The 13,475-nt window shown below is 46.2% G+C and overlaps 1 protein-coding gene across 4 annotated transcripts in view; it reads right to left on the bottom strand.

The window, feature by feature from the left end:
- FAM171B (family with sequence similarity 171 member B) overlaps nt 1-10,764 on the bottom strand; it is a 38,616-nt gene extending 27,852 nt beyond the window's left edge. For 2 of the 4 annotated variants that reach the window (XM_077181127.1, XM_077181128.1), the window contains exon 1: nt 10,321-10,638. In XM_077181127.1, the coding sequence (XP_077037242.1) occupies nt 10,321-10,507 (187 nt within the window). In that variant the 5' untranslated portion in view covers nt 10,508-10,638. Of the gene's footprint in view, nt 1-10,296 lie in introns of all 4 variants that reach the window. The other 2 variants (XM_077181130.1, XM_077181126.1) reach the window with 2 other exon arrangements.
- Between the last annotated feature and the right edge of the window lie 2,711 nt (nt 10,765-13,475).

Genomic DNA, 13,475 nt, shown 5'->3' with positions numbered 1-13,475 from the left:
CTCAAGATTCATTCAGCATCTCTGAGATGGTGCCAGCTGGACTGGGGGGAAACAAATCCCCTTAAGTATTTCTGGGACAATCTGTGCCATGGAGCACTGAAGAATCCAGCAGACTGACTTGTCAAGGGACAGGTTTTCTCCACTGGAAGTTCTGAAGAAAAAACACCCCCAAAAAAACCACAAGAGAGGGAGAAGGAAGCTGACAACTAATTAAGAGGCAAAGAGCCATGACAGAATCTTTTGCACCCAAACTATGCAGGGTGTCACAAATGTTTCACTGGGTCTCATGCTGAATTTAATTAGAGGATTTTTCTCAACCTCAGTGGTCTGTAATCCAAAGAAACTCTCTACTGCAGCCCAGTGAGAGTAAGTTTTCTCCTTTGCTCCCAGAAACAATAGAATAAGCATCTGTGATATTTATCACAAGCCATAATTCATGTTATTAACAGTTTTTATCATTCTAAACACATCATCTACCAAAATCCTGCATTTACCCAACATAAAACTACTCATTTCTCCTGTTCAGTCACTTAATGAAATGCTTCAAAACAGAGGAAAAATATTTTCCACAATTACATGAAGAAGCTTTTCTTAATTCCATTAGAGCCTATAATAGGTGGAGAGGGCAAGCACCTCCTTCTTCATCCCAGCAAAACAGACAATATTTTCAAATATCTTGACATCACTGACCTTCTCTCCAATATAGCTCAGATTAGCACATAGAAATTACCAACCAGATTTGCTACCTCACAGAAAATGACTTCCCTGAGAATGTTCCAATCAGTTTCATTTGGGAGCCTTGCTCATGCAGAGTCATTAATAATAAATAGATTTGGTGTTTTGCCAAGATTCATAACCAGTATCCATTTCAGCAGACTGAGCCAACTGCATGCATCATATTTATGGAACAGCCCCAAATCTGCAGCACAGGGTGTAACTCCACCTTGTCCCAGTTCCAGCATTAGGGGAAGGCACATGAAGGGCATGAGCCTTGGTTAACCTTGCACAGGGAAGGTTTTGGGGGCCCTAAACAACAGCCTTCCCTCTCCCAGGAATTTACCAGGGATAAAGGGCCAAGATCTCTGTTGAGATGCATGGCAGGGCAACAATTCCCAACTGCAGGCAAGGATCTGACTGGACAAGGGATTTGCTTCTCTCTCTAAGGACAAACAGCCATGGGAATAGGTTGTCCAGAGAGGTTCCCCAATCCTGCAGCCTTCCATGGCCTGACAGGAAAGAGCTCCCAGGTGTGAGGTCAGTGCCAACCCTGCTCTAAGAATGGCCCCTCCAGCCTAAACACCCAGCCAGACTCTCAGTTACTCTCAAATCACAGAAAATAAAACCAACAAGTATCATCTTCACCTCTTTCAGCTGCTAATTTTAATACATTTAGCAAATCTGTCTGGAAGTTTTACCTGGAGTATACCATCCTATGATAATTTAGGGCTCACAATCTGATGCAAGTTCCATGCTTCATTATGGAAAATGGGGTAAAAAGATATACTTTGTCTTGCATGGCATTACATGATAACTCTTGCAGTAAGTGAAAACAGTAATACCAACGATTCTGAAAGTAAAATCAGTTTGGGTAATGAAAGGGCTGCTCTGACATGAAACTAAAACAACCTGAACCCTGAAAGCTACGTGCACACACCAGAGGGGAAATTCAAGCATTAAATACAGGTAAAAGATTAATGAGAAATAAAGAAAATAAAAGTATGTGAAATACAAGAAGACATTTCAGAAGAGGCAGAGGTACTATTAAGGACCACACTGAAGCAAACACACAAAACCCACCTAAATTCAGCTCTTTTCTCCACAGTAAGCTGCCCCACAGTGAGTCAGTGCTCCAGCTGATCTGCCTACAGCCACACTGTGTTTAGTGAAAGCACCCAAGCCAACACTCAGAGGCACAGGCTGGAGCCCTCATCAATCCCACAACACTCCACAGACCCCAGAGCACTTTTGGGGTGCAGTGCTCACATCAGTAATGGCTTTCAACCAGCCACAGCCTGCTGGGGACATGTTGAAGCAGCTCTGAGATTCTCTGTTCTTCTGTTTCATGAGCTCCTCATGCACATGGCTCAGTGCATGCCTCACACTCATCATAAGCACTGCATCAGGTTCAACACACACAGAAAAAGCCCCCAAAATCCCCCACCACAGCTGGCATGCAGCTTAACTTGTGCAGCTGCCAGTGGCTCAGGTAAGGCCCACACCAAAACCAGCACATTTCTCAAAATGGGGCAAGGAAAAATCACAAGGTAGAGGGACAAAACTGGTTTTTGCTCTCTAACCCACCACAAGCCACAATTTATTCCATGTCATCTCAATGAAGGCCACCTCTTGCCTCTTCCCTTGGTAGAAGTGCAGTTTCTTATGTACCTGGCCCTGTCAACATTAAATGCAGAATGCTGCAGAAAAGCTCATGTGGAAGTCCAGAAGGAAGAACTGACCCTACAACTGCCTCATTTCCACCTTGTGACAATTGTGCCCTGAAGCCTGACTTCTTTCAGACAGCAGAGACTCTCTTGGAGTCCACAGGATAAAGCATAAACAGGGAAGAGAAAGAAGGACAAGAAATTGAGGGGAAAGAAGGGTTCATGCCTGTCCTTGGTGAGACTTAGGGGGCTTATGCACACACAGACAGGCAAGAACATCACTGCCAGGCCTGTCCACCCCAGCAGGGCACACAGATGGCTTCCAGGAGCTACATCAGGCAGGGCCACACATCACCAGGGTGATGCCATGCAAGTGCCACGAGCTACAATGACAGCCTGCTTACAGCCAGAGGGCACACAGGATCTGGAAAGTCAGGGGAGCTGGTCCACCTGAGACTGGAGGAGACTTTATCCACATCCTCTACAAACAGCTCACAGCTCCTTGTGAAGCTCACAGCACATGTTTTTGTACTGGCCAGAAGTGCAGGTGGCACACACAGCCCTGCACGCTGGCTGAGAAGCTGTGCTAAGGCAGGAGGTGCTTTGGAGGGTCCTCCACACACAGGAGTGCTCCAGAGCAAGAACCTGCTCACACAACAGTCCATGAGTGACCTGCTGTATGGAAGATCTAAGAGTCATCCCTTCCTGACCTAAATCCCCCCAGATTCCAGGGCAGCAAGCTGCCCAAAGGCTGCCCTCTGTAACCTGGTGTAGATGTGAAAGGGAGCTGTGCTCCGTGCTGCAGGCTCAGAATTTGGAAGGACTGCCCTCTCCCTTTCCCAGGAACCCAGCTCTGCTGACAGGATCTGGAATGCCTCTCCCAGCTGAGCACACCCTGAGTGAAACCTGCCCTCCTAAACACCAGGCTTAGGGAGCTCTGCAAGATGAATGCATTCTCTTCTACTTTTCCAACCCCAAATTCCCTAGCACAGCTTCCCCCAGCAAATACCCTTCCCTAGTGCTGGTTGTAAAGCTGTGCACACTCATACATCCTCCCCTCAAGCCTGTGCTGGCAGGAAAAGTGTTCTCAAACCTTGTGTTTTCTGCTACAAGCAGTGCCAGAGAAGCAAGGCAGGAAATGCAGCAGCTGCTTTGCAGCCCCCTGAATGCAACTCCTTGCAGCCATGTGTGGAAGGGGGCAAGTTCATGCAGGAGCTGTGCTGGAACACCCCTGGCAAAGCCAGGACCAGGCAGGAGGAGCTAGACCTGATGGTTTCAACACCCCTGGCAAGCCAGGATTAAGCAGGAGGAACCAGACCTGGTGGTTTCAACCTGCTGAATACAAAAAAGTTGTTTGAGAATAAAATAACTCTGATGGTTCAAGGGAAATGGTTGATGACAGAACCTGGGTGCTCCTGCAGCACCCCAGATGTAAAACCTGTGATTCAGGAGTGAAACACAGTCTCAGGAACAATAAAGGGGGCACATTTGCTCTGTCACATTGTGCCTCAAGTCCCCTCTCATTACAGATGGATACAGTGATGTAAAAATACGCGACTTTCAAGACAACAAAGTAACCTGTGCTGTTTTGCTAAGTTTGACACGCCAAGAATTGAATTTATTTGGAATAAACTTTCCTCTTAGATCTTTGCTGTGTCTTCAAAGACTTCATCTACTGAGCTAGTTCACAGAGAAAGCTTGCTACAGATCCCCAGTGACCCAGATAGCAGCTGCATTCCAAATTCTCAGCCTGACAGTAATGCTGTGAATGTTTTTACATAGCAATTGCCCTTTGATGGTGCACTTTCTGCCAACAGATTGACAAGAAGCAAACTTTAGCAAAACAAACAAGAGCTGCAAAAACTACCACCTTGCAATAGGCACCTTCCTGCCATCATTAATCCCTCCTTTCCTGCCACTTCTGACCACGTATCCATGGGCCCTGATTCCAAGAATGCCAAAAGACATTGTCTCTCTCAACAGTTCTCAAAAAGACATTGTCTCTCTCAGTTCTTCACAATGAAAGCTACTATCAAGGCAAGTTTCCTGAAACCAAGCTTTCTGAAGTACAGAGCATGATGCTGTATAATGTATTACAGGTTTCAGTGAAAGCAAGCTTTCAGCTCAGGAGAGATGTCTCTCACTCTTCAGAGCTTCTCAGTACCCCTGTGTTTATGCAGATTCTCTTCCTAAAAAAAAAAACAAACAAAAAAGTAGCACATATTTTTTTAATGCGTACTTTACCATGAAAAACCCCAAATTCCTCTTTTTCTTGTGTTAGCAACTGAGTGACCTATATCCTGGAGCACGTGCATCTATGAATATTTCTTTTTCCTTATTCATTCCCATTTCCAGCTGCAGATGCTTTATCCCCTCTCAGTGTCCTAATGCCCTCCCTGATATTTGGTGGCATTACCAAGTCCTAGAACAGCACAGAAAGCTCAGACATTTGAGAACATCATCTCCAACAAATCAGGACATGTCCAAGTCTTGCATTGTCTCACCTGGCTGAGAAGCCACCACTGGAAATACCAGAGCTGGGAATCCTGAGAAAAATGAACAGCAGATCAAAGGCCATTTTCTGAGCTGATTTCTATAGGTGGAGTTATCTTAAACCACTAAACCATTTGGCTGGGATGTGCATGTAACACTTCTATTTTCAGGGAAAAGAAACCTTTTCCCTGACACCAGTTATGTTCCAGTATCCACAGGGTAAGAGGGTTGTGTTGCTGCTTGTATAAAACAAAAATAATGCCAGCTCTGATCAGAAGCCTCCATTCAGACAGCCCTGGCTCCTTGAGCAGCAACTGTATCCCACATAACTGCTGAGCCATGAAAATGACTGAATTTCCTTCCTTACTGGAATGCTAAAGAATCTCCCACACAGCTTTTAATTCCTCACTCATTTTCCTGTGGTATCTGACTGCAACAAAAGCTCTAAAACAAAACTGGATTGATTGCTGCCCTACTAATCCCCAATCCAGGGAGTTTGGGGACAGCAAACCACACAGATTATTCCATCAAGTGACAAAGAAGACAGTCACACTACACCATGGGGTTAAGTGCATTATTATGTGTTATTGCTCAAATTCAAACCCAGACAAATGGAACAAGATACCAGAACCAAATGCTCCTCTAAATACCCAAGTATTAGTATCAGCTACGCACCAATATTCAAGTCATTAGGAAAAATATTCTACAGCAAGAAGCATGGAACACCATGATTAAAAAAGCAGTAAATCACACAAACACGTTGTTGTTTTGGAGAAATGTTTCTCTTTTGGTGTCTCAAATAAAAAGGAAGCATGAGAAATTCTTCCTGATCATTCCAGTAGGAGGAAACTAAGCCAACATACAAAAGAGTTTAGAAAACTCTGAGCCAGAAATGACTTGTCTGCAGCACAGCTTCACATTAGGCAGCCACTGATCATCACATGCAGGCAGACAGTGCTGAGACATGGGCTCAGACCCAAATTCCACAGGCAGCATCCAGGCAGTGCACTTGCCTCCAGCAGGTAAAAAAGTAATCTCTGATTTTCTTCTGCATTTGTCAACAATCACATATTTATCTCGTCTGTCTCAACTAACAGGGGTTTGTGTATTAACAAAAAAATACACATAGCAATTCCAAAAAATCCCCCCTCTCCTTTGTTCAGCACCGCTGTTAGCTGCTACAGAATTTCACCCCACAGAACCAAGCTAATCTCCCCACTGCATGCAAAGCTATCTGCTTAAAAAAAATTTTAAAAAATCACAAAAATCAAGACAAATTCATTTTTCCCTGAATTCTGGACCAAGAGGCAGATTGGGCATGGTCTATAACAAATAACAGGGCAAGGTTTTTCTTGTTCATGCTGGGATTACAAAAGGTACAGGGACTACCCACACTTGGGGAAAAAAAACCCCTATTTTAAAACATTGTTCAAGTCTAATTTAATGTCTCAACATGGTAAAACCCCTCCAAGATGAAGCTGCTGTATGTCACCCTGTGTAAAGTGACAGTTGCCACTGACACAGCTGCTTTTTCTGCAGCTGCTCATTCAGTGCATGCCCCAGAGCTGATACAGATAACTATCACTTATTCAATTAGTGGTCCCTGCTCTATTTATAGAGCAATATCTGCATTAGAAAGGGAATAATAATGCCCCACATCAGGATAGCCCAAGCCTCACCAACATTAAAAAATGTAACTCTCAGCTCCTGTGAAGAATGCACCTCAATAAAGATAAAGAAAAGGGAACATGGAAAACAAAACCAGATTGGCCTGGATCAGAGCCAGGACTATAATTCACTGAATTCTGTGCTCAAGCCTGCTGACCTCAATGATGAATATCTGGGGCTCCCAGAGGTTTCTCCTCAATTGCTCCCGCACACCAGAGCCCAGATTTCCAAGCTGCCACAAGGAAAATGCAAAAAATCACTAAGAATAAGGAAGAACCAAGGCAGGTTCTCCACTCCAGCAATCACCACCCTAAGCAGAGAGGCCTGTCTTTCTCACTCTCCAATTTTTTTATTTTCTTCTTTAATTTGGAAGAATGCCTGTATCTGTGAGATGTGACAAGTCAGAATAACTCCATGAACTGGGTCCCTCTTGGATGTGTTCTCTGCCTTGTTACAGAATTTACTTATTTCTCTTGGCAGTGGCAAGTTTGCTGCTGTTTTCAGGGGAAAAAGAAAGATGAACAAAAAGTCATGAAGTGCCACTACCTTCTCCCTGCTGCACTTCCATGTCAGCACAGAGTGTGCACCCCAGACTCTGCCCACAGCTGTGCTGACTTCAGCATCCCTCCTCAGCCAGCACAGCAATCCCAGCGGCAGGAGCCGCTTAAATCCGGGAGGGAATTGATCTGTAAAACGCTGTAATGAGCTTCGACAGAACAGGGCCATCGATAGGGGAACACACGTCAAAGGGCAGCAGGCTGAGAGCTCCAGCCCTGCCCTGTGCCCTGCCGGCCAGGCAGGATAAACCTGCTCTGCTGGGCAGCCCTGGGGTCCCCATCACCCTGCACAAACCCAAATTCAGGCAGGATAAACCTGCTCTGCTGGGCAGCCCTGGGGTCCCCATCACCCTGCACAAACCCAAATTCAGGCAGGATAAACCTGCTCTGCTGGGCACCTCTGGGGTCCCCATCACCCTGCACAAACCCAAATTCAGCCAGGATAAACCTGCTCTGCTGGGCAGCTCTGGGGTCCCCATCACCCTGCACAAACCCAAATTCAGCCAGGATAAACCTGCTCTGCTGGGCAGCTCTGGGGTCCCCATCACCCTGCACAAACCCAAATTCAGGCAGGATAAAGCTCCTCATTCACCATCACCCTGCACAAACCCAAATTCTCTTGATCCCCATCACCCTGCACAAACCCAAATTCAGGCAGGATAAAGCTCCTCGTTCACCATCACCCTGCACAAACCCAAATTCTCTCGATCCCCATCACCCTGCACAAACCCAAATTCAGGCAGGCTCCTCCTTGCCCTGGGGTCCCCATCACCCTGCACAAACCCAAATTCAGCAGGCTCCTCCTGGATGGCAGAAGGCAGAGCTGCCTCCGGCCCCTTGCCCTGAGGGATGGCTCTGCTGGAAAGGCAACAGCCTTTTAGCCCTCGTACCTGGCAGCTGTGAACCATCTGATGATCATTTAACACTAAAAGACATTAGTGTCCATTATAGATATGTCTGGAGTCCTCTTCTCCTTCTAAAAATGTCCAAAATGTCAATAAAGCAAAAATTGCTTACATGCTTTGCTGAAATGCCGCAGAAAAAAACCAAGAGTGCTCAGTAGCTTCTTCAGAGCAATAAAAGTTTCAGAGCAGCAATTAGCTTATCTTTTTCAAAGTCTACCATTGGCTTTTTTCAGCTTTTATAAAAGAAAAAAAATTAATCAAGATCACGTAGAAATCCAGCCAACAAGTGAAATAAACCTTTATCTAAATGTAAGCCTAACATAAACAAATGCTGACAACCGACTCAAATAATAACTTTTAACATTCATAAATTGAGAGTGATCATGATGAAAGCTGTGGACTAGGAGACACTTTCTGGACTCTCATACCTCAAAAAAGCAAATAAAAGAAAGCAGCAAGAGCTGGGCAGGAGGGCCTGCAAAAACAACAGCAAACCAAGAGAAGAGGCATCAAAATGTTAGATACCAACAAAGACCTTGGCCAGGGCTGAAGGAGATAAGGTAACAGAGCTTCTTGAAAAGAAATCAATACCTGAAACCAAAGAGGATCATTGAATTAGAAAAAACTGTCCTTCTGGTTTTGGTTTTTTTTTTTTTTGGCACTCAATTTTTAATGAGCAAAATGTTCACTGCCCAAGCCAGAAATGCTGCCAATGCCTTTTAAGTGGTGTTTGCTTGGTGATTAATGGTATATTCTACTAAAAGTATGATAAGAAGCAAACTAATGAAAAATCATCAGAGGAAATGAAAAAAAAAAAAAAACAAAACAAGGACCAAGATGTTCATCAAATGCTCTTCTTCAAAATGCTACAGTTTTAAATGTTTGGAAGATAATAATAAAAACAAACCCAAACCCACACGAAAAAAAGACCTGAAGACTAAATCAAGGCATTTTTGAGTGTATAAAGAAAATTTTAAGACTCTGTTCATTTTCTATCAAATCTAGTTACTTATCCTACATCTTAAAGAATTTGCAAGCAAATACTGCAATTTAATATCTTTGCTTGTATTTCCTAATTAACAAATATACTTCGGCAGCTTTGCAAATTGGCTTCAATTCAGGAAAATATTAACCATCTGCCTGAAACTAAGCACATTTTATACCTTCCTGAAGTCAGCTGGAAACAGAAGCATGCATGCCTATATGCTAAAAATGAAACATATGCTCCAGTGATATGCTGAAATGGAGCCTTGGTGTTAAAAGGTCTTAATTCATGCTTGAAACCATCTTGAAATTCTTTGGTGAAAGGCAGTATGGCAAGAAAAATAGTGGGTTTATCCTCATTTGAGACCCTAAACTTCAGACTATACATATATTTTTTAGACCAGATGACAGTACAGACACGTCATTATTCGCTCTGGTTCTGCAAAGGGGTACCCCCAAAATATTTGGCTGCAAAACCAAGGCCTGAAGCTGAAACATGCACATTATTTCCGTGCTCTTGGGTAAGCATCTGCAGAGGGGCTGCAAAAACTAACGAGCTCAGCAGCCCCATCACTCATTTGACAGGCTCAAGATGCTCGCACACGTATCAGCTGGGTTATTTTTAAAGCGACGCAGGAATATACACAGAAATATACACGGAAATAAACACCCGTCTATGAGACACGCATATACATTTCTATTGCACGGACGCTCGGCTGGCTCCCTGGGGCCATTCCTGCCAGCCAGCAGCAATCCCTGGAGCCCCGCTAGCCAAGGTGCGGGTCAGTGCCCGCTCCCGGGGGCAGCAGCCATCCATCCCGCAGGGGAGGAACGGGGATGCAGGGGAAGGGTCGGTACCGGCTGAGGGCTCGGTACCGGATGCAGGGATGGGGTCGGTAACTGATGCGGGGATGGGGTCGGTACCGGATGCAGAGATGGGATCGGTACCGGATGCAGGGATGGGGTCGGTAACTGATGCAGAGGAGGGTTCGGTACCGGATGCGGGGATGGGCTCGGTACCAGATACAGAGATGGGATCGGTACCGGATGCAGGGATGGGATAGGTACCGGATGCAGAGACGGGGTCGGTACCGGACGCAGGGAAGGGGTCGGTGCCTGATACAGGGATGGAGTCGGTAACGGATGCAGGGAAGGGGTCGGTACCGGACGCAGAGGAAGGTTCGGTACCAGATGCAGGGATGGGGTCGGTACCGGATGCAGGGAAGGGGTCGGTACCAGACGCAGGGAAGGGGTCGGTACCGGCGGCAGAGGAAGGTTCGGTACCGGATGCAGGGAAGGGTTCGGTACCTGATACAGAGGAGGGTTCGGTACCTGATGCCGCGGCGGGGGCGCCCCCGGGCAGCGCCGCTCGCTGCTGCTGCGGGCGGGTGGCGGCGGCGGCGGCGGCGGCGGCGGGGGGCGGCCGCCCCATCACCATCATCATCACCATCAGCACGGGCAGCAGCGCGGCCGCCAGCCCCGGGAGCAGCGCGGAGAGGCGCCCGCAGGTGCCCGGCATGGCGAGCAGCCCGCGGGCAGCGGAGGCATATTGCGGGAGCGCGGCCGGCGCAGCGCTCCGCACCCGCGGCCCCGGCTCTGCAGCGGCGGCGACGCTGCCCGCCCGCCCACCGACGTGCCGGGGCGGGGCCGAGCGGGGCCGCCTCCCCCAGGTGCCCGGGATGTCGCCGCCCCCCTGCCCCCGGTGCCCGGGATGTCGCCGCTCCGAGGCCGCCCCGCTCGCGTCGCCCCCCGCGCTCGCTGCCGGCGATAGCGGTGTCAGTGAGCCACGGGAGCACGGAATCCACTGGGAAGGCTGGGAAAGGCCTCCGAGGTCACTGAGTCCAGCCTGTGGCCCAAGAGCGCCGTGTCGAGCCCTGAGGGCCACCTCCAGGCTGTCCTTAAACACCCGCAGGGATTGGTGAGGGTGACTCTGCCGCCTCTCTGGCCAGCCCGTTCCGATGTCTGATCATCCTTTCTGCGAAAAACTCTGCCTAATGTCCATCCCAAACCTCCCCTTAAGCTGTGCCCTCTCGTCCTGAGCCCATCTGGCTTCTGCTGCTGCTTTCAGGGAGCTGCAGGAGCGGCGAGGTGTCCCCTAGGCCGCCTTTTCCCCAGAATAAACACGCCTGGCTCCCCCAGCTGCTCCTCATCTCACTTGTGCTCCAGAGCCTTTCCCTTCTCTGGCCTCACAAACAAACTGCATTCAGGAGAGAGAGCTAAAATGTTTATTCTCTATACTGCTGATCGGTGCAGTGTTGGATATCAGGAACTGCTGATAGGAATAAACATGATAAACATGCACACGAGGCAGGGAGATGGCTGTGTGCAGGATCAAGGCTTTAGGAGATATAATGTCATTTTCAAGGCTGTCACAGCGACTGGAGCACACGCCTGATGAGGGAGCTGGGTGTATCCACACAGCCCAGGGTGGGTAATGGAAAACCACTGCAGTCAAAGCAGATAAAGCTGGGGAAAAACCCCAAAACCCGAGGAAAAGGAGCACATCCAGACAAACCAAAGTGCCCGGAGCAGGCAGCCCCACCTGTGTGCCCGGGAGCTGAGCACACACTGGGATCAGCCCCAGGGGCTCACACTGCCCGTGCCAGGATTCCAGGGAGGCCAACATCCCATTCTCTGTGAGCACTTACAGAACAGGTGAACGTTAAATCTTCAGTGGATGTCGAAATGGTGAATAGAAACTTCCTTGGAAAGTATAAAATTATTTGGATTGCCTTTGAATAAACAAAGATCAGTCAAATAAAAGGTTTATCTTAGATACTAGAACATACTAGGCCAAATCCTGTCATTTTCAGATCGCAGAAAATTTCTTCATTGAAAGAGAAATGGAGGAATAGAGTCACAAACTGTAGCAGGGTATAAATTTGCCCATACTGAAAGGAAGAACTGTGCATATTTTCAACATATCTCTTATAAAATCTGAAAAAAAAAATATTTTTCCTTATGCCTCCAGTGATTCTATACAGTACAAAGTAATTATTTCACTGCCATTAACAACGACTTGAAATATATTTTGGACATAGTAAATACAATTTGCTTTTATTGCAGTTGCTGATAGTCCATTGGCACCATTTTGGAACAGTCACTGCTTGCAGGGTAGTGGGAAATGCACATTCTCCTCAGCAGGTACTTCTCAATAATATTCTTTATTGTCAATCTGTCAATCTCTTTTTTCTTAATCAGCACCAAAAAAAAAAACCTTTGCCATAAAAACCTGATTCCATTTGACTTTTCTTGAAAGGCAGCAAAGGACCACAAAAACCAGACAAATAAAACAATCATTTATTTCATGTGAAACTCCTCCAGGAGCTCATAAAGAAAAAAAAAAAATCTCTTTTTAGTTTAGCAGACATGCTCAGTGCCTATTTGCTTAATTAGCATCCTCTCACCCAGCTTCCTAATTTAACCTTTTATGTGGGCACTGGGAAGGAAAAGTGGCTGTTCCTGCACAGCCACTCTTAGAGCTGAATTAATTTTGGATTCCCTGCAACTGTTTGTGGTCCCAGGTGGAAGAAAGGGACCTGCAGAAAACTTGCTGCTGCTGCTGCTGCTCTGAGCTTCCTTTGTTCAGGAATTTGTCTGGTGACTGAGGGTGTGGCAGATCACAAATTCATTCCCAAATGTTTGCAGACGTGAGCTTTTAACAAGATATAAATTATTTGCAGAGGAATAGTTGAACCAACTTGGCAGCTGGAACGTTTTAAATTAATTTTGATGATATGAATATGCACAATTGTTCATTTATAAAGTTCTGGGGGGGAAGAGATCTGTTAAATGTGTGATAAAAGCTTTCTTGAAAATGGCTCCAAATGGGGAATAACATGTGGAAATTAATTGTCTGTATTACATTTAGAAAAATTACTAGGAAAAATCAGGGTACACAATAACATTAATTTCAGAAAAAAATGCAATCACAATCAGGATTTTCTTCTTTAACAAATTTTCTTTGAAGAAATGAAGGTTTGTTGTGATTTATTTCAACTACCTGAGTATTCTCTTGAGGAATTGTGTCCAGCAGTAACTCCTGCAGTCATTAAAGGTTGTTACACACTCCTCAAACTGCAGAGAAATTACAACCATTGCCATCAACCACTGAACTTGGCATCTGCTGTTGTGCCAGGGCTGAAAATGTGTGCACAACTGACCCAGAAATGTCAATCTGTGTGGACTCTGCAAAACTCTCAAAAGCAGTGCCACACAGGCCAGGTCTGCACGTAAAATTACAAATAATGTCAATTACAATGGGCTATTTTACTGTCAATATTCTTCTCACATTTTCAAGATCTGTTTTGTGCTTTTGTGTCCTGCAAACCGAGTCTTAGCATGTCCTGAGTGTTTGTCAAGAGGGGTAATAATTCAGCACCAGACTTTCAGGAGGTTTATCAGGAAGATGCAGTGGAACAGATTGATTGTGAAATACCTTGTGAGAAGATGGGCAGCTGACAGCACTAACCTCAATTCTTTATGCA

Source organism: Agelaius phoeniceus, chromosome 7 (genome assembly GCF_051311805.1).
Source record: "Agelaius phoeniceus isolate bAgePho1 chromosome 7, bAgePho1.hap1, whole genome shotgun sequence".
Classification (NCBI taxonomy): Eukaryota; Metazoa; Chordata; class Aves; order Passeriformes; family Icteridae; genus Agelaius; species Agelaius phoeniceus.
Note: the sequence above shows the minus strand (reverse complement) of the source record. Positions and strands in the feature narration are given on the sequence as shown.